The sequence below is a fragment of the Primulina eburnea genome, chromosome 15, assembly GCF_022965805.1.
Source record: "Primulina eburnea isolate SZY01 chromosome 15, ASM2296580v1, whole genome shotgun sequence".
In the NCBI taxonomy this organism is placed as follows: Eukaryota; Viridiplantae; Streptophyta; class Magnoliopsida; order Lamiales; family Gesneriaceae; genus Primulina; species Primulina eburnea.
Window position 1 is genome coordinate 36,818,769 of NC_133115.1, and position 22,784 is coordinate 36,841,552.

Here is a 22,784-nt window from a genome sequence, read left to right on the forward strand (position 1 = left end):
TTAAGATTAAGAAAATAAAATTGAAAAATGAGTCTCAAAAAGAGGCTGCATACAAAAGCAGAGAATCTCATAGCAGAACAACAAAGTAAAGGTATATACTCCAAGAACAGAATGCAAAATCAAAGCACCAGAAGACATGAAGAAATCAAGAAAGATGTTGAAGATGGTGCCGATGAAATAAGTGGAGGGAGGAACCATGTTCCATGGCTTTGCAGTGTTGAAGAGTTCATTTAACCCGCAACAAGACTTGGGAGATTCAATGATTGAGATGATAATGGAGAAAGAAATTTAACGAACAGAAGAGCTTGAAGAACTCTTGGCTTGTTATTTGACATCTAATTGTGATGAATATCATGATCTCATAATCAAGGTTTTCAGGCAAGTATGGTTTGAGCTGGACAGGGGCGTATGTTGACCCTGAAAGCAGAGAGAATGGCCAAGAGCTTGATATAAGAACTTTAGCAGCACAGTACAACCAATGATCACATGATCAAAATAATTCTATTACATGAATGACATATATTCATCTTTGTTATGAATTGAAGTTCAGGAATGCAAAGAATGAGAGTTTTTAGGCAGCCCCATGTTCAGTGACAAAGATGTGCAAAAACATTAAAAAAATCTTGAGCTAACATCATAATATATTCACATAAAGTGTAGTTTATACATCAAATGTTTATCTATTGCAAGATCCACAAGCCATATCTATATTTGCACAACCCAAGCAATACACCTAGAAAAGTATATTAACAAAAAAGAATTAACACAACCAACTGGTATCAAGTTTTCTCCGCTGAAGTAAGATGTCCCAACTGCTCCACGAGGTTATTTACATTCCTTATATTCCACCAAAACGTCCCACGATCAACTGGTTTTTGTTCGTTTCTCTTCCCCTCATCTTTCCTCTTAGTCCGACTTTCAGATGAATCATTTGAACCTGGATTTTCAGTAAGAAACTGTTCCCAGAAAACATCATTGATCCCAGCTCTTGCAGTGGTAGCTGTCCCAACTGCTTGTTCTTCAATAGGAGGCTGCTCCTCAGGAACAACAGAATTAGGCTTGGAATTCATGTCAATCCCAGAAGTCCTGGACTCAACATCAACATTTAGTTGGGTGTAAGATATGGTAGGGCTAGGTGCACAATTTGTAGATTCATCCAACTCCAATGATGAATAACTTTGTGCTAAACCTTCACGGGCATCAAGCGCTATTTTTTCCCACAACATTAGAGAAGAATCTAGCTGTTCCAACACTTCGATGTTGAGCGTTAAAAGTGAATTAACATCTATATGCTCCATTGACGAAATCTGAGAAGAAACCCCTTGATTATCTTCCGTGCTCCTTTCATCAGGGAAGAAGCTATTTCCAGGAAATCTTCTTTTTCTATCATGAACTTCAGTTTGCGGCATAAGATCAAGAGCAACAGCTGGTTCGTGTAGCACCCGGGCCAGAGAGGATAACATGTTTCTGTGGCCTTGTTCCATATTCTGCACACGTTCTGTCAAAGCCCTCATCTTCACTTTAAGTCCTTGCTGCTCTTCTTTGCGTCTCTGCAATTCCAACTGAAGGGATTCTTTATCGCGCTTTACCCTCTCAATATCATCCTCGTACCCTTTCCTTTCCGATTCAGTTAGTAGAGGGAAAGTTGACACATTTGGCGTGGAATGACTGTGAACTGGTTTGCGTCTATGGATGTTCAGCAAAAGTAGTGGCTGGCCTCTGACAAAACCCTCATTTGCAAATTCCCACTGCTCAGGATCAACTTTCCTGAAACCCTGCGAGCAAAAAGAGGGCACACGCACAGACTGAAACCTATAAGCTATCATAGATGGAATAATTTAGGCATATCCAAAATCCATCAAAGCCATAGCGAAAAACAAAAGAATTACATATGTATTCAGTTGCCTGATAAAGCTGGAGAAATTACTGTGCTTAAAGAATTTAGGCAAGAGGACTCTAGCAAATTCTGGCGGATTCGGCACAACGAAGCTTTTATTGTTTTGACTCCAGGATACAAGAGAATTTGTCGAAGGATCATCCACCATTTCGTAAGTCTTTGCCAGGAAAGGAGGCAGGGAATTGGAGGTACTTGGAGCTTCATCCATCATAAATCCGTTCCGCAATCACGTGCCCGAAAATTTCGCCGAAGAATTATCGAAATTCAATCGACAGAGCTATTCAAATTCTTGCCAGACCCCCGAGGTTAGGGTTTCCTGTAAATTCCAAGTCATTCGACCCACCTAATTAGGACACACCTGCTGATTCATTCTCTGTGGTTGTATAATTCCACGTACCTACAAAACCAAACAAGAAATTCCAGAATCCCACCAAATCGTTCGTCATGACGCCCACACAGAGAGGAAACCCAACACCAAAAAATATTCCTTGCAATTATGCACAAGAAAATTAAAAATTAAAATTAAAAAAGAGTTACATTCGCGTCAAGGCCGTTAGATCGGAAAGTGGTACCCGAATCTTCAAGCAAAAGCATCAAATTTAGCACACAAGACACACCTCAAACACAATTCATCTATATTGACATGTCATTTTTTTCATTCCATTTAACAAATGTATACATACGATGGCTCAACAACTACCGGCTTTCCATTTTCATTGTCTTCGGTTGGGTTTGTCAGCTTTTGGAGTCCCCCCCTCCTCTAAATAATACATAAATCCAAGTGGATAAACATGTGAATTTTAGGGCTTTGACATTTACGTGATGTAAACGAAATAAAATTTGTTTCTGAGCTATTCAGAGTTTAACTCGTGGAAAAATTTATTTGAAATCGTTCGCTGTGTTTATAGGATCTAGTTCGAGCTTAAAGATATCCGGCTAATAAACTCGCGAGCTTGTTCTAAAGCTCGACTAGTTTGTCGGATTTTGAATATATAACTTGTATTGTCATATATCATAATTTGAATATAAGAGAAGCGATTAAAAAAACTATAAAATGAGAAGTTTACTATCTTAAATTCTCATATCTTAGTTGACATTTTTGGTAAGAATGTCCGACGAGCTCAAAAACAAGACTGCTTAACGAGCCTAGCTCGAACCATACTCGTTAAACATTATAAAAATACTATTAATGAGCCAAGATCGAACTATTCGTGAGCTTAATATTTTTAAAATGAGCTGACCTCAAACTTATGATAAAAGCTCAAATCGAACTCAAACTAATATATAAGTTAAACGTCGTTTACTTCCCTTGCATTTATGAAGTATGTGTGGCATACTGGCATTCGCAGATTTGGCTAATTTCTTGCAAAACAAACATGTACTTAAATTAAATTCTAAAAAAAACTTGTACTTAAATTCCAATTATCCCCTTTACTTTTAAATTATGTTCAAAGTCACCCCTGTATATGAGATTCGTTTTGGTCCTCCACTTTATTTAATTCTTCTTTTCAAACAATCTTTTTGTCGAAACTTCATGAAAAGGTTGCCTGATTATTACAACTTATGCATACATAAATCTTAAATTACAGTGTGAAAAAGTAATAATACGTATAATTACAAAATAATATATATTATTTATATCATCAGTTTATTAATTAAATCATTGTCATATTATTATTATTATTATTATTATTACTTTTCAAATATATAGAATCAATACATGTATGTCTACAAAAATAAAAAAATTTGGAATCAAACACATTGCACCCTTATTCTATAAATTCTCAAGCAAATTTACTCCGCATGTCCTGTATAAAAAAATAGAGGAAAATGTTTTTTATTACTTTTGAACTTAAAATTATCAAATAATATATAGATGATAAGAGATATCATGGAAAGAAATTTGTAAAATATGGAATTAACAATTGAGTGATTGAAGCATATTTGAAATTATGAAAAAGCTTCATCATTGGCACCCACATGAGCAGGCGCTCAGCTATGCTGCCAACTTCATGGTAACATTGTCAAAACGGACTACTTGGGGGACCAACCTATAACCTACTGCAACCCGCAATTAGGCGGCGCAGGAGACGAATTAGGCCTCACTTTTATTGGTCGCATTTTCTCAATTCAATTTATCTATTTTATATGACAAGACATGATCGACACGAATTTAGGCTAGTCGAGATTTTATCAAGTCATTCCAAATATTTCATTTATACATGAAGTAGAGTTGTCAAAATAAATCAGATTTATCATGTTAGTCCGTCTCATTAGAGGAAACAAGTGGAATGTCTTTTACTTTTTTTTATTACTTCATCATTTCAATAGTTCAGTACTTGATAGTTAATTTCTACAATTATGATATGATACCATATCAAATAATCCATTCAAATTATAATATACTTCCTCATCACTTTTTATAATATGATATTACGTTTATCTGAATATTAATCGATTAATATAAGAAAAACAATGTCATGCATCAGTACACTAGTATATAATTAATATTTATTTATTGTTGTTGGCTGATGACTTTGATGTTCCACGTAATAATATTTTATGACTGCATGATGCATGGATCTATCTAGAGGTATTGTTGTTAATTTATTTGGTGTTTTCTCGTTGATTTTTATCTTATCCGACGTCACTGCTGAGGTGTTCTGGACCGCGCTATTGGCTATTTGCTTCTCGCTTGAAATTAAGGCGTGTGAATGGAATCCTAACGCGGTTCTCGTCACCTCCAGGAACATGTGTACTACGTAGCTATTCAACCGAGAACTTTACCCAAACTAGTCAACTGCGAACATTTTATTCCCAATCGTGTCTCCATAATTGCCCAGCTCCCTTAACCTAGAGAAACGGGATAAACTAATGCATCTGGATCGCTTCTTCTAGAGAATTGTAGATCTCTTCTTCTAGAGAATTGGACTCCGGTCCACAACTTTTTCCTTAACCGGAAAAGTTTTTATGCCACTAAACTAATGCAGGGTGTCTTCAATTAATTATGATAATCAATAAATTTTAATGCTTTTTATAAACTTTAAAAGTCTAGAAATATTCAATCTAGATTTTTATATACTCTACAAAATTCTAGCGATATATATAAAATGAAATTACATAGAATTTTAAAAAGTAATGTGAAATTTAAGCTTGACTTTCTAAAGCTTCTAAGAAAATTTGTATTAAAAAGCTATACTCCTTGCTTAAAAATCAAACCTTTCATTAATAAATAAATTAAATTTATAACTTTTTGAAATGTTCATATAAAAAATTTCATGTAACAATTTGCATAATTATTTTTTTAGTTTCCAACTCTAATAATTAGTTGCCACAAAGGACCCAATTTGGTTATTAAACTCTTTACTGGTTTGGTATATATGAATCGGGAAAAAATAATTTTTACACAGCATATGCATTATGCCATTAGATTTGTGAGTTGTGTCGGATCAAATAATGCATGGTCTCCTAGAGGACTATGTTATAACTTGAATGCTTAACCCGATTCTTGATTTTCGATGATTGAGTCTGTGAGGTCTATTAACGTTCACACAAATTCAGCTCCACGATTAGAGAAAGATGGAGATATCTCTTATGGAAATAAGAATGATACAATGATCAGAAGCAATAAATCCTCATAGGCATGATCATATCAATGGAGACAGATTAGGGACAAACGATTGATATATTGGTGTACAGCTGCTTCATAATCAAAGGAGATGCGATGATATGGCTTAGCTCTTAAATTAAGGGATTATGATCTAAGTTTCTACATTTATCTCACAATAAATCCTCTCAATATATGTATACAGCAGAGGTTGTAAAACTGATTGTGGCTCACGTTGGTTATTGAAAAGTAAATCAGACATCTTCCATTTCTTGTAAAATCTTTAAGGTCCTCTCTGCACGTGAATCTCCTCTTGTTTTATATGGATCACTTGTGTAGAATATCATGACAACGGTTGCTCTACTTTGCAAGTTTTCGTCGGTGAGAACATAGATAGAAGTTAACTATCGAGCCCTTTCCTTTTCCCTCTCAATAAAAAGTTCTCCTCTCTGGTCTTAAACACTAAGTCTGCTAATTATTGTACAATTTCAGGTGATAGACATATGCACTCCATGCATTTGTCAAAAACATCCAGTTCCAGGTGTTTGCAAAAATATAGTACCGTGGAACATACTTTTGAGCAAAATGCATTAAAATCACTTTATTCATCTCGCAATATCTATTTAACCTGATAATAAAGTAGTTTCCGCGTTCGAAGAGGATTAATAATCGATTACCACTTTCCTATCACTGAAAAACCATATATATCGTGTATCATATAATGATCCCGCCATACAAATATCTAACATCATAATAATATCAAGTGCCTGATATGTTTCTGTGGATTATGGCATTAATTTATGGGTTAATTGAGATTTCACTTCCTAAATCCAAACATAAATTAAGTTTCATTTGAGTTCTCTCGACTTAAAAACCCAAAAATCATAGTTCATATATCAATGATATGTACCTACAATTACTGTTAAATTTTCGTGTCTTACATGTGTAAAAAACAATTCACTCAATTAAAATTCATTAATGCCCAAATTTCATAAACTTGTCCAACAATATGTAGTTATTTTTTACCTCAAAAAGTTCAGAGAAGCGAAATGATAAAACACGTTGAGTCAGAAAACACAAACTAAATTTTTATGACATTAGGACTGAATCCTAAGTTGCGGTCAATCTGTTCTTTGATTGAAATTCATTATTAGTATTGTCCTTGATTTTTTGATAAATTTAAAATGTCCATGATTTTGATGCCATTATTTTTCATATGATGAAACAAAGAAAATCTCAAATTGTTTTTTCCCCCCTGAGTTTTTCAGTCTACGCCTCATTTAATGTAATATAGATTCGATGATTAATGCAACTCAATAACAGCTTAATAAATATCTCCTGAACTTTAAATTTGGGGTTGTATCTTACTCGATACTCTATGTTTAGAAATTCTTTTTCGAAAAAATTAAATTCAATAACAATAAAATATATCTTTAACATAAATATATAGAGATGTAAAAAGAATCATACCTGCCAATCCGACTCGAGTCGACACAAAAAATATCGGGCGTTTTAGGGTTTGTATCAATGGGATTGAACCCGAAATAAAACCTGAAAAAATTGGGTTATGTAGGATTTGGTTTGACCCTTTGACTTGAATTAAGATTTAAGAATCATGTCATCAATGAACACAAATTCATTCGAACCATTTATATTTTTTTTCATGACGCAAACATCCAAACTTTTTTATTTTAAGGCTAAGTTACTTTGTGAAACTTGAAAAGTCTTTTATTTATATTTATGTCATAAATTTTCATCGTGTAGTAATATTTACTTTGTAAAATGTTTGAATATTCTAAAAAATTATTTTTTGAAGAATTAATAGTTTAGACAAATAGAATTTTAAATTTAAATACTTAAATCTATAAAACATAATTATCATATTAGGTTAAAGTTTTGTTACAATGTGTTTAAATTAAAATATTATTAATAAGTGTTCTGAATTTTTATTTATATTGACATCATAAATTGAACTTAATCGCACCCAATGTATCGGAATTCGCACCCTTATTTATGTATATGTATATATAAATATTCAACTTTCAATAAATTAAAAAAAAAAACCCTTTCCCAAATCACACTCAACCAATAAATCCGACTATTAAATATATATATTCAACTTTCCATTAAAAAAAAACCTTTCACAAATGACAAATCACACTCCCCCTTCCTAAAGTCCCAACCAATAAATCCGACTATTAAATAAATAAGTTATTTTCACCAAACTCTCTCCTTCAAATATCAAATATATATTTCTCCTCTATGATCAAATATATATATATTTCTCCTCTATGAAAATAAATAGACATCTCAGATATAAATCTTTTATAAAAATTGCACAAACATCCCTTGCACTATCTGAAAATCTGGTGAGCAAAAATATTTTGATAATATCTCATAAATTAAATCAAAATATCCAACAGAGAAAAACGGTAAGAGAGAAAATGTTACAAGTCATATCTCAAGCCAAAAAGACTAGTTCAAACGATATCTATGCTAACTGGACATTGTCGGTTATTGTATCTGTGTCATCTAGGTCGAGCTTACAGCATTCGGTTAGTATATATAACGTTCAAATTAATCTAGTCGACCTGAAACATAAGTTATATAAACTTAAGTTTTCTTTCTAACTGTTTTGTCCGCTAGTTATTTTGATCAATATTTTATGAGATATTATCAAAATACTTCAATTACCGTATTCTATGTGGTACATGACCGTTAGTACAATTTTTATAAAATATTAAAATATGATATCTATTTAATTTTAACGAAAAAATGAATATTTTTTATATTTCACGGAGTAATGTGGTGATGAAAACCCTAATGGTACGTTTGGTACGCATGATAAATGACGGATTAAGAGAGAAAAACCATATAATCCGGTGTTTGGCTCGTTTTTTACTTTAGGTAGGATAACTGGAAGCCCGTGATACGTTCACTGTATTGGCATGAAAAGAAGAGACTGTCATCCCAAGCATTAGGTGGGCTACACAATCCTGCAATGAACAGGAATACAGATTTCTTATCTTCCTACCCGAATTACCCTTTCTCTCTCACAAACCAAAAACAACAAACTCTTCTCATCTCTCTTCAATGGCGTCCCCGAGGTTTTATGCAGCCTACGAAAGTGTTGGAGGGTGAAGTACCTGTCTTCCGATCCCGTTTCGTAAGCCTCCGTTTGTCGAAGTTAATTTGTTGTGTAATAGCCGAGCCCGGTGTACGGTACGGTTTAAGCTTTATTGTGTTAATTGGGTTTATGATTAGTCGTTTATAGTTGTGTTTTGGGCTATAGTATTATTGGTTATTATTTATTTGAGGTATTAGTTGGTGTTGATTGTTCGTTTCAGCGTTTCGGATCGATTTTAGTTGAGTTTGTACTGTTCATTGCCGTGAGTAGAGTGCACCCGCGCTCTTAGATGAGTGCCCCCGCGGTGTACTATTCATCATTTTGCATTTTGAGGGCCGTGGCATGACCGCACCCGCGGCAGTGCAAGGACCGCACCCGCGGTGTGCACCGCACCCGCGGTAATTGTAGCACCGCACCCGCGGTGATCGTGCATGAGAATTATTTTGGTATGCCGAGAGCATGGCGCACCCGCGGTGCTTGTGTTGGCGCACCCGCGGTGTAAGTATGGGCGAGTTTTTAAGTCACTTTTTGGGAGTTGTTGGCCATACCTTATCCTATTCCTTCTCTTCTTTACCGATTTTCTCTCCATTGGCAAGGGTTTTCATCCATTTCTTTAGCTTCCTACCTTCGATTCTTGGAGTTATTTGGATTTCCGACTTGAGATCATCGTTCTCCGTGGTATAAGGAAGCTTAGGTAAGTTTTTGGTGCGATTCTAACGAGGTTTTGAGTTAAGGGTTATTTTGGATTTGATGTTTGAGTTGTTTAATGGATTATTTGGCTTGTACTTGTGGATCTAGAGTTGATATTGGTGTTATTTATGGATTATTGTTGTAGGTGGTGTACCAAGAGCTTATTTGAGGTGTTCTATTGGTAGTAAGTGGAATTTCATCCTTTTTGCTCACATGATATTATATGTATTGTGTTTTAAAGGTTTCAAAGTGTTATTCCCTTCCATTGATCCATTGCTATGTATTCATTTCATTGATTATCTATTGGAGGCATTGTATGTCTCACCATTGTTATAAAGGGAATACAAAAGAAAATATGAGATTGCGAAAGGACGACTTTAAATGCTATTCAGAGTTCAAATGTTTTATTGGATTGATTTATCATAGCCATGGCATTGCATGCAATTAGATGATCATCGACCATAGGCTTTTATCCCCTCACAGTTATCGATTTATATCGATGGGATATTGGCAACCACAGTTACAGATACTATTGATATCAATCCAACCATAGAAAAGAGAATACCATCGTATTGCTATCTATTGCCATTGCTATTGCTACAGTTATTGCTACGTTATTCATGTTTCAGAGTCGATGGTATTTATGATTTAAAAGCCATGTTTTACAGTGTATACTATGTATCATTGCTATGTAAGAGTTCCACTTGCTGAGATTTATTCTCATTTCAGTTATTTTTCATGTGATGCAGATAAGAGCGACGGACCGGGACGTTGACTGTGGATGGGGGTCATATGCATACAAAGATTGGAAGGATGATTATTTTGTACTATTTTGTAACATGATCACACTAATGATATTTTGTATTTTGTTATGTCATTGGAATGATCATGTTGTTATTTTGTAAACACTTTTATAAAAATGTATTTTGAAACTCCTTCCATGTTTGAAAGAAAATTTTAAATTCCGCTGTATTTTAATTGTATCGGGTCAGGGTGTCACATTTAGTGGTATCAGAGCGGTGTTCTTCGGACCAATGCATATGACTTCGTCTACTTTCAACTGTCCGGGTATGTTTTCTTGCATCTATCCATTGTTATATTTATTGATTGGTGTCTTGTGAGCAATTGTAGAGTATGCCTCCTAAGCGTAAGGCGGCAGAGGGTGAGGATAGTTCTTCCTCGAGAGTTGTCGACGAGTTCGGCAAGTTGCTTAAGGAGCAGGCTAAGGTGCATAGCGATCAGATTCAGCAGTTGCTCCGATTGCAAGGAGCAGGTCAGGGTCGAGGCCAAGTGAGAGGTCAAGTTGCTCAGGCCGTTGGCACTGATGCCGTCTTTTCTGCTTTCAAGAGAATGGATCCACCGGAATTCGCAGGTAGCACCGATCCTCTAGTTGCTGTCGAGTGGGTCAAGGCGCTTGAAGCTATCTTCGATCATCTCCAGTACGAGGATAAAGACAGGATTAGCTGTGCAGTGTTCATGTTGGTTAAGGCTGCCCGCATTTGGTGGAATGCTACGAAAGTTGGAGTTGATGTTGCGACACTGAAGTGGTCAGAGTTCACTGACTTGTTCTACGACAAGTATTTCCCCGACGCACTTCGAGCGAGGAAGGTTACGGAGTTCTTGGAACTTAGACAGGGGAGCTTGGATGTTGGCCAGTATATTCTGAAGTTTGAGGAAGGTTGCCTATTTGCTCCGTATATTGCTTCGAACGACAAGGACAAGGGCGCTCATTTCATTCGAGGCCTTAGAGCGGAGATTCGTCGTGATATCAACATGTCCAAAGCTGTTACTTTCAAGGAGATTGTATCCAAAGCTTTGTTGGCCGAGCAGGATGAGAAGGACATTGCCCGGGAGAGGCAAGAGAGACACCAGGCCATTGCTCAGAGAGGCCAGGGTTCTAATCAGAGGGGCAGGGATCGTTTCAAGGGCAAGGGCAAGATGGAGTCGAGTCCTAGACCTCCGCCAGTTCCAGTTCCATTTGATCCTGAGAAGCCGCAGTGTCCAAAGTGTGGTAAGCATCATCGAGGAGAGTGCAGATTGGGCACTCATACTTGTTTTCGTTGTGGCGCGGCAGGCCACGTTGCCAGGAATTGCCCGAGGGGAGATAGCCAAGGGAAGGTGCAGGGTCGTATCTTTTCCATGACGAAGGAAGGTATTAATCGTGAATTTTCATTGATCCTTAGTACTATTTTGATTTCAGGCAGAGTAGCTACTACTTTGATTGATACTGGTGCTACTCATTCTTTTATGTCTGAATTATTTTTGAGATCTTTGGGTATAGTTCCTTCTATTCTTCCCCTTCATCTTAATGTTGTTTTGCCTTCGGGGGACGTGTTGTGCCCGACATCGATTGTCTTTGCGTGCCCTGTTCGTATTGAGGAGCGAGTTGTCTTCGCTGATTTGATTGTTATCCCTATGGTTGCTTTCGACGTTATTCTTGGCATGGATTGGCTTTCGACTTACCGTGCAGTTATCGATTGTGTTGCTAAGAAGGTGACTTTTGCAGATGATGGCCAGGGAGGAGCGCTCGCCAGTGCAGGTACTTCGCTGGTCCTTCCTTTTATTTCTTGTCTTGAGGCTGAGAGATTGTTGTGTAGAGGTTGCGATGGATTTCTTGCTTCTATTGTGGATGTTGATAGATTGATTAAGTTGAATGTAGATGATATTGATGTGGTGAGGGAGTTTGCTGATGTGTTTGAGGATGATGTTCCGGGTTTGCCGCCGGATAGGGATGTTGAGTTTGTGATTGATTTAGCTCCAGGTACGGTTCCTATCTCTAAGGCTCCGTACAGGATGGCCCCTACCGAGATGAAGGAGTTGAAGACTCAGTTGCAGGATCTTTTAGACAAAGGCTTTATTCGTCCGAGTTCTTCGCCTTGGGGAGCTCCGGTTCTGTTTGTCAAGAAGAAGGATGGTTCCTTGCGGCTGTGTATCGACTACAGGGAGCTCAACAAAGTGACTGTCAAGAACAAGTATCCGTTGCCTCGGATAGATGATTTGTTTGATCAGCTCCATGGTGCCACTGTGTTCTCGAAGATTGATCTTCGGTCTGGCTACTATCAGTTGAAGGTTAGGGAGTCTGATATCCCTAAGACAGCTTTCCGGACCAGGTATGGTCACTATGAGTTTCTTGTCATGTCTTTTGGGTTGACCAATGCCCCTTCAGTCTTCATGGACCTGATGAACCGTGTGTTCAAGCCTTATCTGGATAGCTTCGTCATTGTCTTCATTGACGATATCTTGATCTATTCCAAGACCAGAGAGCTTCATGCCGAGCATCTCAGAGTTGTTCTTCAGTTGTTGCGAGAGAAGAGGTTGTTTGCCAAGCTGAAGAAGTGTGAGTTTTGGCTGGATCAGATTTCTTTTCTAGGCCATGTTGTTTCGAGAGATGGCATTGCTGTTGATCCATTGAAGATAGAGGCGATTCAGAGTTGGCCTATTCCTACCACTGTTTCAGAGGTTCGCAGTTTCCTTGGTTTGGCAGGTTACTATCGTCGTTTCATTTCAGGTTTCTCTAAGATTGCCCTGCCATTGTCCAATCTGACGAGGAAGACTGTGAAGTTCGAGTGGTCTATTGATTGCCAGAGTGCATTTCAGGAGTTGAAGGACAGATTGACGACAGCTCCTGTTCTTTCTTTGCCCAGTGGTTCAGAGGACTTTGTTGTCTATACCGATGCGTCGAAGAGAGGCCTTGGTGCAGTGTTGATGCAGCGAGGTAAGGTCATTGCCTATGCGTCTCGCCAGTTGAAGGATTATGAGAAGAATTATCCGACGCATGATTTGGAGCTCGCAGCTGTGGTTTTCGCCCTGAAGATTTGGAGACATTATCTGTATGGCGAAAAGTGTGAGATCTTTACAGACCACAAGAGTTTGAAGTATTTGTTCTCGCAGAAAGAGCTCAACATGAGGCAGAGGAGGTGGTTAGAGCTGGTCAAGGATTATGATGTGACCATCAGCTATCACCCAGGGAAGGCGAATGTGGTGGCTGATGCTTTGAGCCGCAAATCGAGTGCTTCTTTGAGTTCTTTGATTCAGAGACCATTGTTGATGGATTTGCAGAGAGAGGAGATTGATCTAGTGATTCCAGGTACCATTGCTCGCTTTTCAGCGTTGGTCATTCGATCTACTTTGACGGACAGGATCCGTAGAGAGCAGTCGACTGATGTTCAGTTGACAGAGTTGAGAGCTAGAGCTGAGGCTAGAGGGAATTCAGAGTTTAGTCTGAATGGTGATGGTTTGGTGACTTTCAGAGGCCGTATTTGTGTTCCTTCTGGCGACGATATTCGTAGAGACGTCTTGACAGAGGCTCATACCGCACCTTATTCGATTCATCCAGGCAGTACGAAGATGTATCAGGATCTTCGTCGACTTTACTGGTGGCCAGGTATGAAGAAAGATATTGCTTTGTTCATTTCTCAGTGCCTTACTTGTCAGCAGGTTAAGATTGAGCATCAGAGACCTGCTGGGACATTGCTATCTTTGCCGATTCCTCAGTGGAAGTGGGAGCACATCACCATGGATTTCGTGACTGGTTTACCCAGGACGCAGAAGGGTTTCAATTCCATTTGGGTTATTGTTGATAGATTGACCAAGTCGGCTCATTTTCTCCCAGTCAAGACGACGTATTCGATGTCTCAGTATGCCGAGGACTACATTGCCGAGATTGTTAGACTTCATGGTGTGCCCGTGTCGATTGTGTCTGATCGTGACCCTAGATTTACCTCCGAGTTTTGGAAGAGTCTTCACAGAGCTTTGGGTTCTCGATTAGCTTTCAGTACAGCTTATCATCCTCAGAGCGACGGTCAGTCAGAGAGAGTCATTCAGATTCTGGAGGATATGCTCAGAGCTTGTACTATTGACTATTCTGGTAGTTGGGATTCTAAGCTGCCACTTGTGGAGTTCACGTACAACAATAGCTACCAGGCGACGATTGGCATGGCACCGTATGAGGCACTTTATGGCAGGAAGTGCAGATCCCCTTTGTTTTGGGATGAGGTTGGAGAGAGGAAGATGTTGGGTCCCGAGTTGGTCCAGCAGACTGCCGATGTTGTTGCAGTTATCAGAGAGAGGATGAAGACTGCTCAGTCGAGGCAGAAGAGTTATGCAGATGTTCGTCGCAGACCTTTGAAGTTCGAGGTTGGCGATCATGTTTTTCTGAAGATAGCACCTCTCAAGGGTGTGATGCGATTTGGCAAGAAGGGCAAGTTGAGCCCTAGATTCATTGGTCCATTCGAGATATTGGACAGGGTGGGTGACCGAGCCTACAGATTAGCCCTACCGCCCGATCTTGACAGAGTCCATAATGTGTTTCACGTATCGATACTCAGGAAGTATGTTGCAGATCCTTCCCATGTTCTTCGCCATGAGCCATTGGACTTGACGCCGAGTCTGACTTACCATGAGATTCCGATTCAGATTCTGGATCGCACAGTTAGAGTTCTGAGGAACAAAGAGATCGGCATCGTTAAAGTCCTTTGGAGGAACCATTTGATTGAGGAGGCTACGTGGGAACCAGAGACTGAGATGAGAGAGAGGTATCCTGAGTTGTTCGTGCCGTGACGTCAATTTCGAGGACGAAATTCCTCTAAGGAGGGGAGATTGTAATAGCCGAGCCCGGTGTACGGTACGGTTTAAGCTTTATTGTGTTAATTGGGTTTATGATTAGTCGTTTATAGTTGTGTTTTGGGCTATAGTATTATTGGTTATTATTTATTTGAGGTATTAGTTGGTGTTGATTGTTCGTTTCAGCGTTTCGGATCGATTTTAGTTGAGTTTGTACTGTTCATTGCCGTGAGTAGAGTGCACCCGCGCTCTTAGATGAGTGCCCCCGCGGTGTACTATTCATCATTTTGCATTTTGAGGGCCGTGGCATGACCGCACCCGCGGCAGTGCAAGGACCGCACCCGCGGTGTGCACCGCACCCGCGGTAATTGTAGCACCGCACCCGCGGTGATCGTGCATGAGAATTATTTTGGTATGCCGAGAGCATGGCGCACCCGCGGTGCTTGTGTTGGCGCACCCGCGGTGTAAGTATGGGCGAGTTTTTAAGTCACTTTTTGGGAGTTGTTGGCCATACCTTATCCTATTCCTTCTCTTCTTTACCGATTTTCTCTCCATTGGCAAGGGTTTTCATCCATTTCTTTAGCTTCCTACCTTCGATTCTTGGAGTTATTTGGATTTCCGACTTGAGATCATCGTTCTCCGTGGTATAAGGAAGCTTAGGTAAGTTTTTGGTGCGATTCTAACGAGGTTTTGAGTTAAGGGTTATTTTGGATTTGATGTTTGAGTTGTTTAATGGATTATTTGGCTTGTACTTGTGGATCTAGAGTTGATATTGGTGTTATTTATGGATTATTGTTGTAGGTGATGTACCAAGAGCTTATTTGAGGTGTTCTATTGGTAGTAAGTGGAATTTCATCCTTTTTGCTCACATGATATTATATGTATTGTGTTTTAAAGGTTTCAAAGTGTTATTCCCTTCCATTGATCCATTGCTATGTATTCATTTCATTGATTATCTATTGGAGGCATTGTATGTCTCACCATTGTTATAAAGGGAATACAAAAGAAAATATGAGATTGCGAAAGGACGGCTTTAAATGCTATTCAGAGTTCAAATGTTTTATTGGATTGATTTATCATAGCCATGGCATTGCATGCAATTAGATGATCATCGACCATAGGCTTTTATCCCCTCACAGTTATCGATTTATATCGATGGGATATTGACAACCACAGTTACAGATACTATTGATATCAATCCAACCATAGAAAAGAGAATACCATCGTATTGCTATCTATTGTCATTGCTATTGCTACAGTTATTGCTACGTTATTCATGTTTCAGAGTCGATGGTATTTATGATTTAAAAGCCATGTTTTACAGTGTATACTATGTATCATTGCTATGTAAGAGTTCCACTTGCTGAGATTTATTCTCATTTCAGTTATTTTTCATGTGATGCAGATAAGAGCGACGGACCGGGACGTTGACTGTGGATGGGGGTCATATGCATACAAAGATTGGAAGGATGATTATTTTGTACCATTTTGTAACATGATCACACTAATGATATTTTGTATTTTGTTATGTCATTAGAATGATCATGTTGTTATTTTGTAAACACTTTTATAAAAATGTATTTTGAAACTCCTTCCATGTTTGAAAGAAAATTTTAAATTCCGCTGTATTTTAATTGTATCGGGTCAGGGTGTCACATGTTGTTTCTTTTTTGGGGCTCAATAATTTGCCCACTTTGAACTCGTGAATTACTACTTACTACTGCTCATTTTTTCTCTTCTCTGTTTGTATCTGCGATCGTAAGCTACATTTCTTGTACGCGACGGGAATCAGTTTGGGTTTGACGTGATTTTTGACCAGAAGTTCGGAAGCTACGTGTACTGCATTTCTTCGTCGGCAGACAACGAAAGTAATTTCCTTTGTACTCTTTGCTGATTTGGGCGTAAATGAGTGTACATTGTGTTAAATTAGAACTTATTTTTCACTTTTTCAAGTCTTACCCGAAACTGTTTGGACTTCTTCGACACTGAAATTCCAGATACATTTATGCGTTGTGTATTTTGGTTGACATCTCTATCCTCTAATCGCGGGGTCAGTAAAGCGCATTTCTTACTATACCCTGTTCCTATCATTTGTTTGTTAATGACACATAAATTTCCAGTTTTCTATTCACTTTACTGACCACATGGCGGACCGTAGTAAATATTTCTACCCAACTAGTTGGCCACTTGAGGACACTCCAGTTTCTTTTCAATAAATATTTTTATGTTATGTGCATTATTGTACATTCTGTAGATTTTTACACATATAAACATATATACATATATTTAAACAGTAAATATTAGAAATTGAAGGGGGGCATTTGCGTCAACTCATTGAAATTAACATAAATAATCCATCATTTAAAAATCATACCAAAAACAAGTTTAGTTATCCTACTATAATATTAATCCATATATCTCATTTTTCAATCACTCTGTAAACTAATCATTTACTTGTCCCATCACTCGTACCAAACGTAGCCTTAAATAAATCGACTTGACATTTTAAAGAGAGTTAGAGAAAATCAAAACAGAAAACCTTCAAGTCTGTCTTCATCCCACGCTCTCAACTTTCATATTCCAATTATTTGTTCACGTGCCCACTCCCACTCCCACTCGTCCGCGCACGTGCACCTGCTTTGAATTTTCGGTCCCACACGGCCACTGTCAATTTCTATTTTTTTAATTAAATATTTCAAGTAAATGATTATAGAAAGAAGATTCAACGGGCGCCGACGGCCTCGGTCTAATTATTAAGATTGAGGTGTTTAGAGTGGTTGGTCCTAAGTTCAAGTATTGCTGATTTCAGATAGTTTAATTAATTATTTAGGTAGATTTTTTTTTTGAGATAAACAAGTATCGAATCTATGCTTAATTTTTGTTAGTAGCGCCTACAATTACATTATATCTTCGTAATTTAAAACAATATCATACTTATAATCTAAAAGAAATTCAATTGGTGGATGTGGTGAAGTTTTAACAGATTTTCCTTAAATAATATGGACCCAAGTTAAAAATTGAAGTCGATCAAATTGAGTTTGGAGTAACTCTAACTAATAATCAAGAACTAAAAAATGCATAATACCAAAATTTTCTTAACAAAAGTTATATTACTAAAGCGACGTGGCTTATTGGGTATATATACATTACATTAATTATATATAGTCACCGCAAGCTAATTTATTTCTAATGTAATTTCAAACGTTACAGCAAAGAAATATAACTTTAATAAAGCCAGAATTTAAGCTTAAGACCTTTAATCTACACGGTTCCCTGCTCTCCGTCGCACTGGAAAAATAATATGTTAAAGATAATTAGCTGTTTTTAACTTATCAATAATAATTTGATCCAACATGAAATTATCTTTTTAAAAAATATTGTTTAAAAAAGTTAAATCTAAAATAATTAATTAAACATCTCACACGCAATGGATACACTTACCAATACGACGGTAGATGATCTCAACAACTTTTGGAAACATAAAAAAATATCCATAAATACAACCAACAATAAGTTAATATATAAAAATAATGGTCTGTATGGGCTTAACTCAGTTGATCAGCAGCAGTCAGTGAATCTTGGAGCAATGACCAAAGATCGAGTCTCGCAAGCGGCAGTGTGAGAGTTAAATTCCCTCCAATGAGGTGGAGCTCTTGTGCGCGGCGTAGCATAAGGTCTAGCTGCTGCTGGTTGGCTGAGTCACCATGATTTACCTCCTCTCACAATCCTGTCGGCCGGGAGTGAGGGACGCCTAAGGTGAGCGATATCACCTTTGGAGCAATATATAAAAATAATGAGCAAATACAATATTCAATAAACCAATAAAAAATTAGAAATAATATTAATAATGATTCCATTTATTTATATTTTCTTAGAATGAACCCCTTTTAAAAAGACTAAACACGTGCACCACCCGCGTTCAAGGGCAATGAAAAAGCCAGAACATACAGTGGCACTCTCGTAATTAACGCCACATATCAATCCCGAACATTTATTTAAAACACCATCCTTCTCCCCTTAACTGACCACAACAACCCAAAGGACCCATCCCTTCTCCATTCCATTCTCAAATAATCTTCACATGAACCCGGTCCGATCATAGTTTACAACCTGGTTCATTCAACTATCCGGCGATAATATCTCCATCTGCTCGCCGAAAATTCCGAAACTGAGCCGTTTTGATGACGTCGGGCTCGAGGTTGCCGACTTGGAAGGAGAGAGAGAACAACAAGCGGAGGGAGCGGCGGCGGCGTGCGATCGCGGCCAAGATCTTTTCCGGATTGCGCTTGTACGGAAACTACAAGCTCCCCAAACACTGTGACAACAACGAGGTCTTGAAAACTCTTTGCAACGAAGCTGGTTGGATCGTAGAAGAAGACGGGACCACATACAGAAAGGTACGATACAATTAATGACAACACTCCACTGCGTAAGGTGAAGCATAAGTTGCTCCATGGTGGCATAGATATTTAGACTGAGGCTGATTAATTTAGTTCTGGAACCGTAATGATAACTCTTATGCTTGTAGTTTTGAGCTTCCTTCCTTTCTGTGTGGTGTTGCCTGCAAAAAGCGTTGGACGCATTTACGTTGATGCGGTCAGCAGGTGCTTCCTCTGGCCTGATAGGCTAGTTGGTTCCATAGCTTAGTGCTAAAGTGCGCTGTATGCACTCGGCGCATGATGCGAGTGGGAGAGTAATATAATAATAATTCTGGGTGAAAAATAAAAATAATGTAACTTGGTGTATTTAATTGTAACTGTTAATTTTCTCAACATTTTTTTCCCAGAGAGCAAGTATAAATATGATATTAATTTTGTTTTCCTGAAAATAAAGATGACATTATTTTTTTTTCTTACTGTTTTGGCGTACGATAAATCACCTCAGATTTTACTTTTAGTAGTGCACACCTCAAAAGATTCTTATTTCTTGTAACCTTTCTCAGTCATCTTGCTGTTTTTTTTTTCTTTTTTAAATACGTAATTGAATATATATATATATATATATATATATATATATATATATATATATATATATATTAGCCAGGCTGAGAAACACATGGGCCCGTCTGTACTTTCACTCTGGGTGAGAGTTTGTACAGATCCAATTGTCAGGAAGTTATCCGATTCTGATCAGACTGTGGTTAGACGTCGATGCCCCCAAGATGCCTATAGTCCCACGTTCAATCCATTATAAATCATGTCTGATTTGATGTGTGCAGCTATTCTGTTAATACTCGACTTTTTACCTTAGGTAAAAAATTGTCGATGGCGTTAACATATAAAGTCAGTGTTAGCCCTGTTTCGAAAATCAAACCTATATGATGTGGTGTTGAGGTTAAATTAGGGTTTTACAACTAGCCGTGAATAACGGCAATATCCCTTCACTTTTCTCTTTAGGCAAATTTAGAAGCGACATGACACTATGTTAGTTCGACCTTATCTTTGAGTGTTAGTATTATCCAAGGGGTTGATCAAATGGTTATAAACATAACATCAATTTGATGTAATGTATTTGAACTACTTAAAAAATGACAAGTACTATATTTACAATCATCGGATAAATATTTTATATATTTTAAGTAATGTTTTAAGAGCATAGTCGAATAAGTTCTTGAGGTGTAACTACATGTACAACTCTAGTCAGTCATGCTGGTAGTTCGTTTGTTGATTGCTTTAATATTTTGAAATTGATTTTTGGTGCACATAGTACTCGGGAAGTTTAGTTTGAATTTTAGTGGGGAATGCAGCTATATTGGATGACAGAATGATTTACGCTTTTAAAGAAATTTTATAGGACTGGGATAATTGCTATTTAACCTTTTTATCGGCATATCTCCATCATTATATACTTTATGGTGGGGAAGGGGATTGGATACATTGACTCAAGCTTATTCCTTTTTCCATGTTTTGTTTTGCGATTCCTGCTCAAAATGATTATGGCCCCGGGAGCCAATAACACAAACCGACAGTACAAGGATCGAGCATTGATGAGTAAGCTGTGTTAAATTATCACACATAGATATTCACAGAACTGGTGGGGGAACCCTTAGTGTGAGTGCCGGCACATGTCGATTCCAACCAATTGTACAGTGATAGATTTATCGTATTACAGATCTAAGTGCATGATAAATCTTTGTGCCTTTGCATCCCCTTATTTAATATGAATTTTTTTATCACAATTATCATGTTGACTTGGACTTGAACGGTGGATCAGTGAAACCTTGTCATCAAGTTGAAGTCCCTGATGAACATTTGGGATGAAGTGGACTACACGGCTACACCTGCTGTTGACCTATTTCATTGTCTTGACTTCCTCCATGTTTTTTCTCAAGTGCTTCTACCTTCTGCAGGGTTGCAAGCCTGTTGAACGAATGGACATCATGGGTTCAGTAGCAGTCAGCCCATGCTCGTATCAACCAAGCCCAGAAGCCTCTTTCAATCCAAGCCCTGCATCGTCTTCGTTTCCTAGCCCCATCTCTACTCCTTATGCTATAAATGTCAGTAACACCGCTGATCATAGCTCTCTCATCCCATGGTTAAAAAACTTATCATCCGGCACGATGCCCGCTTCATCTAAGTTCCCGCATCATCTCTATATACCAGACGGTTCTATCAGTGCTCCAGTCACCCCTCCACTGAGCTCACCAACTTCACGTACTCCTAAATTGAGAAGTAACTGGGATGACGCAAAAACCAATCCAGCATGTCCTAGTCAGCGCCATCCATTCCTACCCTATTCTACTCCTCGAAGTCCTGGTATACTAACTCCACCTGATTCAGGATGGCTTTCTGGTGTTCAAACCCCTCAAGAGGGACCCTCGTCTCCAACATTCAGCCTTGTATCACCAAACCCATTTATTTTCAAAGAACCATTGTCAAATGGAGGTTCCCGTATGTGGACCCCAGGGCAAAGCGGAGCTTGCTCTCCTGCTATCACAGCAGGGCTTGACAAGACAGCTGATGTTCCTATGTCCGACGCAATTTCAGCTGAGTTTGCCTTTGGAAGCAATACCAAGGAACTAGTGAAACCATGGGAAGGAGAGCGTATACATGATGTGTGTGTTCCTGATGATCTCGAACTTACTCTTGGGAATTATGGTACTAGGTAACACACAAGGCTTTCTCCTGCCCTCTTTTGACTTTTTCAAGATTTGTTTCTCGTTGATTGAGGACAAAACGTTTGATTTGGTGAAATTTCAGGTGATGACATAGAAGAAAGGTCTTAAGTCGGTATCTATCTGAATTTGTGTTGACAGTTCTTAATATTATTGCACACGGTAGGAGCAGCTTCCTTTCTGTCTTTTCCTTTTGCTTCACTATATATGTTCTAAAAGGAATATCTATAGTAGAATTAGCTTATGTAGTTAGCTCTGCACAATTTTTTCCCGGGCAGAAATTTTTAATGTTGTGTTTTACCCAGCAAATTGTTTTGATTCTTTTTCCCCTTTTATTACTGAAACATTTTGCAAGTGTTCAATTGTGTTGTAACTTGTAATTGAATGTACCTTGGACGTCAAAAGACTATCGAATTTTCATGTACAGCTCTGGTCTGTTTTTGTATGTCTCTGCCTTTTCTGGGGTTTTCCTACCCATGACCTCCAGTTGCATATGCTGGAGGAAAAAAATATCAATTTAACTTGGGCAAGGCTGGATGAAAAGCTACTTAACTTTTACTTTTACGATTTGATGGTAATTATGACTTCGATTCCAATGACGGGAAATTTATACGGTCAGTAGCTATTATTATGGCAGTCTGAATTTTACATCAAATGGATACCATGAACCAACGCGTGGAACTGGCCGAGGAGTTAATTAACTTGGTTCGACATTAATAAGATCCAAATAAGGTTCAAAAATTGATCTAGCATATTAATAGAAAGAAATAAAATCACGTACGCGCTA

General features: G+C 38.1%; 2 protein-coding genes and 1 long non-coding RNA gene across 6 annotated transcripts; 1 reads left to right on the plus strand and 2 right to left on the minus strand.

Moving 5' to 3' along the window:
• Nucleotides 1-623: 623 nt before the first annotated feature.
• LOC140813815 (heat stress transcription factor A-4c-like) lies at nucleotides 624-2,699 on the minus strand. 3 transcript variants are annotated; one of them, XM_073172566.1, is made up of 3 exons: nucleotides 2,581-2,699; nucleotides 1,890-2,294; nucleotides 624-1,775 (listed from the first exon to the last, which is right to left on the minus strand). In XM_073172566.1, the coding sequence occupies exons 2-3, from the start codon at nucleotides 2,106-2,108 to the stop codon at nucleotides 780-782; spliced, it is 1,215 nt and encodes a 404-aa protein (XP_073028667.1). In that variant the 5' UTR covers nucleotides 2,109-2,294; nucleotides 2,581-2,699; the 3' UTR covers nucleotides 624-779. The 3 variants fall into 3 exon arrangements, with proteins under 3 accessions (XP_073028667.1, XP_073028668.1, XP_073028666.1); XM_073172567.1 differs by having other exon boundaries at nucleotides 2,598-2,676; XM_073172565.1 differs by having other exon boundaries at nucleotides 2,435-2,665.
• Nucleotides 2,700-18,883: 16,184 nt separating this feature from the next.
• On the plus strand, nucleotides 18,884-22,425 carry LOC140813920 (BES1/BZR1 homolog protein 4-like). Of its 2 annotated transcripts, XM_073172731.1 has the most exons (3): nucleotides 18,886-19,280; nucleotides 21,233-21,987; nucleotides 22,083-22,425. In XM_073172731.1, exons 1-3 carry the CDS (start codon nucleotides 19,065-19,067, stop codon nucleotides 22,084-22,086), a joined length of 975 nt encoding a protein of 324 aa, XP_073028832.1. In that variant the 5' UTR covers nucleotides 18,886-19,064; the 3' UTR covers nucleotides 22,087-22,425. The 2 variants fall into 2 exon arrangements, with proteins under 2 accessions (XP_073028833.1, XP_073028832.1); XM_073172732.1 differs by having other exon boundaries at nucleotides 18,884-19,280; nucleotides 21,233-22,425.
• LOC140813921 (uncharacterized) lies at nucleotides 19,329-21,226 on the minus strand. The gene is made up of 2 exons (XR_012114043.1): nucleotides 20,159-21,226; nucleotides 19,329-20,101 (listed from the first exon to the last, which is right to left on the minus strand). It is a non-coding gene; the product is annotated as an uncharacterized lncRNA (long non-coding RNA).
• Nucleotides 22,426-22,784: the final 359 nt, after the last annotated feature.